Consider the following 7,675-nt stretch of genomic DNA (forward strand, 5'->3'; position numbering starts at 1 on the left):
GCGCCTATAATCCCACCTACTCAGGAGGCTGAGAGAGGACAATCGCTTGAACCCAGGAGGTGGAAGCTGTAGCGAGCCGAGATCGCGCGATTGCATTACAACCTGGGCGACAGAGCAAGACTTCGCCAAAAAAAAAAAACCCAACAACTTACTAGCTATTCAATCATATGGTTTAGAGGTGAAACTGAAAGATTCTGAAGGAATATTACATTTCCTTACTCATTTCCTTCTCCAACCAGGGGGAAGAATCCTCTTCAGTCAGTCTCCCAAAAAGAGTCTTATTTATATAGGAACTGAAAGTTCATTCTCAGCACCTATTTGGAAATAGACGATTCAGCTGACAAAATGAATATAATAAAAAGCAAGCAGATTATTTGCTTTAAGAGCACTCAAACAACAAACTGCCCCCTTCCTTTTTTTTTTTTTTTTTTGTTTGTTTTTTTGAGATGGAGTCTCTCTCAATTGCTCAGGCTGGAGCGCAGTGGCACAATCTCAGCTCGCTGCAACCTCCACATCCCGGGTTCAAGTGATTCTCCTGCCTTACCCTCCTGAGTAGCTGGGATTACAAGTATGCACCCACACCACAGGGCCCGGCTGTTTTTTGTATTTTTAGTAGAAACAGGGTTTCACCATGTTGGCCAGGCTAGTCTCGAACTCCTGATCAAATGATCCATGCGCCTCGGCCTCCCCAAAGTGTTGGGATTCAGGCATGAGTCACCACGCCTGGCCACAAACTAACCTCCTTCTTAAAGATTAAATGCAATATTCTGGTTCAGTCAACAAGACTGATAAGAATTCTTACCAAAAGGCAAAGGCTGGGTACAATGGCTCACACCTGTAATCCCAGCACTTTGGGAGAAAAAATTAATGCTTCTACAGAGTACACTGATACTAGGACTTTAAAATAGTTGGGGGGGGGGAGGAACCTCCTTTTTTCTTTTCTTTTTTTTTTTTTAATTTGGAGATGGGGTCTTGCTTTGTTGCCCAGTTTGGGCTCCAACTCCTGGGTTCAAGCCATCTTCCTCTCTCAGCTTCATGAGCAGGTGGGGCCTTCAGGCTTCTACTAGTGTACCTGGTTTTTTATTTAGATTAGGTAATTTGAACCCCTGAAATGGGACTCATGCACTGAAACTCGGGACTTACAACTTGTGAAAACTCTAACCAAGCAAACTAGGGTTTGGCTCTTCACCGATCTTCTCCATTGAGGATCATAATCAAAGGGCATTTCTTTCTTAGGAGACTTACTCAAATGCCCCTATCTGACAGACAGAAATCCCGTGATTCTTCCTTTCAGTATCTTTCAAACCACTCCCCTCCTTCATTTCTAGTATCCCAGGTTGATACAGATTACTTGACACCATCCAGGCTTGGGATCCCAGGCTTGCCCCCTTGCAATTCTTTACACACACACAACGCTCTTCATCACTAAAAACCTTCCGAGGCTTCTTAAGGACCAGATCAAACTCTTAACTAGGCTTTTCTCACCTCGCTCCAACTCTACCTTATTTTCCACTATGTCAGTCCAGATTCTTATTCCAGCCTTCCTATCTCAAACACAACAAGCACAACTTCTGTCTCCCTTGAAATGTGCTCCTTCTCTTAACCTACACGTCTTGTTCTCCTTACAAGGTTCAGTTCAAGTCACAACTCTGCACACACCTGACTGATGTCAGCGCTTGCCAGTCTCATCCTTCCTGAATGACTCTAGCAGTTACAGTGTGCATACCATCAAATACTCCTAAGAATCACTACTACAAATCACTACTAAGAATGACAGTTGTGTGATCTTGGATAGATCATTTAACTCTATGGGCCACCATTTCCTCATCTGTAAAATAGTAAGTCTAACTTAAGAAATTTTAAAAGATCGTTCCCTTTTCTAAAAAAATTTTTATATACCATCTTGTACAGTTTCACATATTAATCTCAGTTCTCTTGAGACTTTGGAGCTTCTGAAGGGACTAAGAACATCTTACATTTCTCTCCCAACTCCCAAAGCAACTTATCCCAGTATCTGGCTCAAGAGATGCTTAGTGAGTGTGACACTGAAATAGGCCAGGCAGTGCTACCAAGACAGAGGATGCTTTGAAGATCTCAATGTGAACTCAAGACCTGTTTTTAAAGTAGTTTAAGGAACTAGTAAAGGTAGTGCCAGAGAAGGTAGAATACAACTAGATGACCCAGGGCTGGCTCTCCACTAGAGTTGAAGAAAGCAAGAAGCTGGCTCTAGAATGGAATGAGCACAGATTTGAGAGCTCAAAATGGTCTCTTAATTCCTATGCAGCATAATTTGAAGTAAGTATACATAAGCCCCTAAATGGCAGCTGCAGCTCCTAGGTAAGCTTATCCAGTTTTATGTGCTCTAGTGTAGACTATTTAGGGGTCTTGTCAGTGGAGAACCTCCGGGACTGTCTCAAGTCTGCCCTACAATGGTGGGAGGAATTCTGATTTATTCCAACCACACCAGGCCTGAAACCTACAGAGGAAGGGCAATTCCTTCTATTTTACATCTCAGTGTCCTCTCCCTCCCCCAGCCAAGAAAAACACAAGCTTTTATAAAAGAGAGAAACAAAGGCAGACATATTGAACCATTCAACTCTATTTTAGGAAAATGCTTTTATTTTTTCCTCTTTTTCTCAGGACAGTAACAGGTCAATGTGTAGACAGAAAGTAGGGAAGGGGTGTGCTGGAGGAAAGGAGTCACCATTTTTAACTAAGAGTTAACCAGGAACTCCAAGACAGGAGAAGATGTGATCCTTCTGAACTATAGTCAGAGGGTGAAGGCTAAGTGCCTTTCTATTTCATTATCTTGAAATGAAACTTATTCAATATCCATATGCACATCTCCTTTATCAAGAGAGGCATGCATATATATGCCTATTTCAATGAAAGTTAAATTGGTCAATGCCATTCCAGCAACTTTTAAAACATGTTTTGGCTTACAATTAATACCCTCAAGACTTACCAAATCAAAGCTATCCAAAGGAAGAATCAAATGAGAAAAACTCTGTTTTTTTAACTAACAGCTTTTAAGAAAGCATGTTCCTCCTCTTCACCCAGCCATTTCACACAGTTATGAGACAAAGGGCAACTACTGTATCGTCACTCTTTTTTTTTCTTTTGGAGTAAAGCCACAACATTACCAACAAACACCTAATGGCCACCGTTCAAAAGCAATAATGGCATTATGACTTCATATCTCGGTTATCTACCAAATTGAAAAGAACCACATATATGTATTTTTCTCTCTCCTCAAAGAAAATATGAAAGTGAACGTGAATATTCTGATTTACTTTCTCCTCCATAATAAAAATTTCTGAGGGATTGTTAAACAGCATCTTCTTCCCTAATAAAAGGATGGGAGAGAAGGTTTTTACACTTGTTCCTGAGTTTACTAATTTAAGTTAAAGAATTTATAAAATGTTCATGGTCTAGGTCTAGCATAAACTTCAAAGACGTAAGTCAGGGAAAGTTCTTGTTTAAAAATTCTTAAAAAGAGGCCGGGTGCGGTGGCTCACGCCTGTAATCCCAGCACTCTGGGAGGCCGAGGAGGGCAGATCACGAGGTCAGGAGATCGAGACCATCCTGGCTAACACAGTGAAACCCCGTCTCCACTAAAAATACAAAAAATTAGCTGGGCGTGGCGGCAGGCGCCTGGAGTCCCAGCTACTCGGGAGGCTGAGGCAGGAGAACGGTGTGAACCTGGGAGGTGAAGCCTGCAGTGAGCCCAGATCTCACCACCGCACTCCAGCCTGGGTGACAGAGCGAGAGTCCGTTTCAAAAAAAAAAAAAAATTCTTAAAAAGAGACCGCATGTCCCTAGTTTTGTTTTAATTTGTTGCTTCAGTGCTTAATGTGCAATGGGACAGATTTAGAGAAAAATATGAACTACCAGCCTTCTAGGTTCAAGTTTCTAAGATAAACTTATGAAATCTAAGTTTATATCACAAACAAAAAATACTGGCCCAAAAGGGTTTTTGTACAGGTTATAAATGGGGGCATTTGAGTAGCCTGTCTTATACCATCACAAGTAGGTTATCTGCGGAAAACAGTAATCACCTACAGAAACATCAAATTTCCTCTCCCATACACCAATGAAAACTGAGCAATTTTGTAGTCTAAGTTAACTTTGCCCTGATCTCTAGCTGGGCATATTTTCTCTAGTCCAAGAAAATAGAAACCTAGAGCTGGTTCCTTCTGCTTCCTGACAATTGAGTGCTGACTTTGAGAATATCCTCGAAAAGCCACAAACACAGCTTTGAAATGCACACACAGACACAGAGTTTTCTTCTCTTTAACGGGCTCTGCAGCATCACCTTCTATGAGGCTCAACTTATGTTTCTAACATTAAGAAATTACTGGGCAGTTAACTTCAGAGTAGAACTCTACACTTTGGGCAATGAGGGCAAAATAGAGACTATCAATACGTCCACATAACTTAAAAGTAAAAAAATCGCACGTCCTTTTATAAAGAACCATATTTCTACATCTCCACTTGCTTTCTCTTTATAAAATTCTAAGAATTTCATTCAGGGGTAGTAAACAAATGAGGTAGCAAATTCCAACAATCAGTCTAAGGCTCTGAAGGAAAAATGTCAAAACTTGAGACACAAGAAACACTCAAACATTAATAGCTTCAGACTTTCCTCCTTTAAAATTAACATACTCTTTGATAACACTCATCGTTAAAATACATTACACATCCAAAAGGGCAAACTGCTCCAGTCAATTGGGTAAACAACATAATTAACATGTGCTGGGGGAGAGCGAATCCTCATATAAATAGTGGGGCTCAAAATAAGCTGCACACGGTATAGAAGCTGATTTTTAAACTGTCAGCAGGTTTCTTTTCGTGCAATTAGAGTTTAATATGGGGTAATTGCTCCTCAAGTTTCTTTTAAGAAAGTGGAAATCTGACTTGTACAATAGCAGGTTGCACCTTATTATTTCGAACTCCATTTGTTTTTTCACAAAGAATAAAAATACACTGAGGTTCTTTAATGAGTTTTGGTATGCACTTCTAACAACCTCTCTAAATTGGGAAAATTAATTTCTAACCTACCAAAATCATATTCTAGAAAGCAAAATCTTTTGGCTATATAAGATAAGACTAACTGAATGCTTTTACATAAATACTTCAAGTCTAGGTCTTTTTAAAAAATGCTATTTTTAAAATAAAACTCTACAGGGCAAATCAATCTACTCATATACTTCCTTTCTACAATCACACTACTTTGACTTTACTTGAAATATTACCAGTATCAACAAATACTTGAAGCATTCACACAAAGGCAGTTAAAGACCATACATCACACCAACTCACTTAAGTCATATTTAATATTCTACTCAGCATCTATCTCAAGCTCTCCAGATCAAATATGATGGTAAATGTTGAAAGTCTACAATGAAAAACATAGCTTCTTTGTGTGTAATCAGGGCGAAAAAAGGTGAGTGAGCACAAGGAGAGAGATCTCAGCATTGTGCTCAGCACTTACCTTGAGGATGTCCCCCCTTTTGAAGCTCAGCTCATCGTCTGCAGTAGCTTTGAAGTCATATTTGGCGATGGCTTCCATTCTGAGCGCTGCTCAGTGCTCAGCAGCCTGAAGCAGGGGAAAGGGAGTCTTCCCTGCTGAAGCAACCCAGCGCTCTGGGCTTAGCCTCGCCTCTCTTCTGGGACTCACGCACTCTGGGACACACAATGCCAATCTGAAGCAGGAGAGGGACGATTAAGAGAAGTGGCCAGGATTGAAGGCAACCCCGCCCTGCCAATCGGCCTGCTGTCCCAGCCCCCACGCCCCCTGGCTCGGCCTGGCTCAGCCCTCCTCCCTCCCTTCCAGGCAACGGCCCCCCCCAACTTCTTCCTCTTTTCAGCCTCAGCCCCCAGGCGACTGACAGGCCTGTCGGCCAATGGCACAGCTGCCTGAGCTATTCCTGAACACACTTCCTCTTCCTTCCCGCTGGGTGTGCACTGCGTGCAGGAACCGGCTGGAGTCCCGCTCAGTCTCCGCCTTTCCTCCTTCACTCCTCACAGGCTCTTCTCCAGCACCAAATACGGTCCACTGAAAGAAAGGCCTCACCCTGGGAATGGCACCTGTCTCTTCTCGGTTAAACAGGCCTGTCTCCCTCCCTTCCCCCCACCTTCCCTTCTGGTCTTCTGAGAATGCTGGCTTCCCTATTCCACAGTCAAGAGCAAGGAAAGCAAGACTCTTTGGTTTCCAGCTGGTGCACTCTTCTCGAAACTAAACCATGGTCTGCTCCCAGGAGAGCAGGAATAAGTAAACGTAGGAACTGCTTTTTCAATCCATTTACTGCTACAAGCACTGGCGGCTTTCCCCCAGCACTCCCATGTTGTGATCGGCAAGTTCAGGTAACCAGAGAAAGATCACAGCTCCGAGCCGCGTACGGTGGAAATAGTGGGGATGATGCTCTTGCATAAGGCTCTCTTTCCCCTGCAGATCCCCAGGACTCTGGGGTCCCCACCAGGAATGAAATAAATGACCAAGACTCGGCACTTCAGAGATAGCTCCACATTATTTCTAACTAACCTAAGGAGCAGAGCTGAAGTGCTAATCTACACTTGAAAGGAATCCCTTTTTCAGAATCTGAGCTGCCAACTATCTTGTATGGGAAAGAAAGTGCAGGGAGATGGTGCCCAAAGAAGGTTAAAGTGAAGTCTCTCTCTCAGTCACCTTGCACACAGCTTCTTAGAGCAAGCAGAGTATAAAACTGATGCAAACTGCATTTTGCAGGTAAAAGATTCTGTGAGAACCCTGAGATACTGTATCAGGTGATGATGAACTGGCAGTAGTACAATCACTGGTGTAGCGAAGCGTCTCTAGCCATGAATATAGGACACAACCTAGATCTGTGGATAACTAAAGAAAAGTAAAGCCTTGTTCTGGTGAGCTCGGTCACTGTTTTCATACTTGCTAAAAAGCAGAAAACAACAGAACTGGGACAGATTATTTATAGTGACACCTTTCTTGGATAATTACGACCTAGCAGCTTATTTGAGGGGCACAAGTGATTATTATTCCTTTGTTCTAAAGTTGACAATTGGGGCACTAATCAAGCATAGCTGCAAATGGACCAAGTAGTGAGCCAGTAGGGAATATTAAGATTAGACCGAGATAAGTATTATCAGAAAGAAAATAAATCGTCTGATAGTGAGTCCTTCAGTCAAATTCTGAAAGCCAAACATTCTGCTGCAGGTAACTAATAAACCAAATCAATGTTTATTCCTTCAGGCCATACCTAAGATATTCCATGTGGCGCCACTGGCTGTAACAGAGGAAGTAAAGAAAGAGTCCCAGCAAATATTAAAAAATGCAGAGGTTGATCTGAGAGTATTTATTTTTGTGTATCCTTAAATGCCCTTCACTTACACTGTAGTTATTTTGATCAATCTAACCCATGTACATAATTTTAAAAGTCAGAGTTTTAAAAGGCTTATGAAAAAGAACAGCTCCCTACCAACACCCACAGGCGCTCACTCTCCATTTTGTTTTTTGCTTTCTCTTTGTATTTAGAGTACTTTTCTGGTTTTTAATCTTGTAGTCAATGCACACAAAATGGATACAGTATTTCTAAAGAATGTGCTTTTACTGCTTTCTTAGTTTATTCCAGCCATTATCTATTGTCTGCAAGGTGAAGATTTAGTTTCCCCCTGCCCTATA

At 41.9% G+C, this 7,675-nt stretch overlaps 1 protein-coding gene across 1 annotated transcript in view; it reads right to left on the reverse strand.

The window, feature by feature from the left end:
* Positions 1–5,850, reverse strand: part of GRB2 (growth factor receptor-bound protein 2) — an 84,520-nt gene extending 78,670 nt beyond the window's left edge. Inside the window, exon 1 of the mRNA XM_011944970.1 lies at positions 5,495–5,850. Coding sequence (XP_011800360.1) covers positions 5,495–5,572 — 78 coding nt within the window. The 5' untranslated portion in view covers positions 5,573–5,850. The remainder of the gene's footprint in view (positions 1–5,494) is intronic.
* Between the last annotated feature and the right edge of the window lie 1,825 nt (positions 5,851–7,675).

This window comes from Colobus angolensis, unplaced genomic scaffold, assembly GCF_000951035.1.
Source record: "Colobus angolensis palliatus isolate OR3802 unplaced genomic scaffold, Cang.pa_1.0 Scaffold1, whole genome shotgun sequence".
NCBI lineage: Eukaryota > Metazoa > Chordata > Mammalia > Primates > Cercopithecidae > Colobus > Colobus angolensis.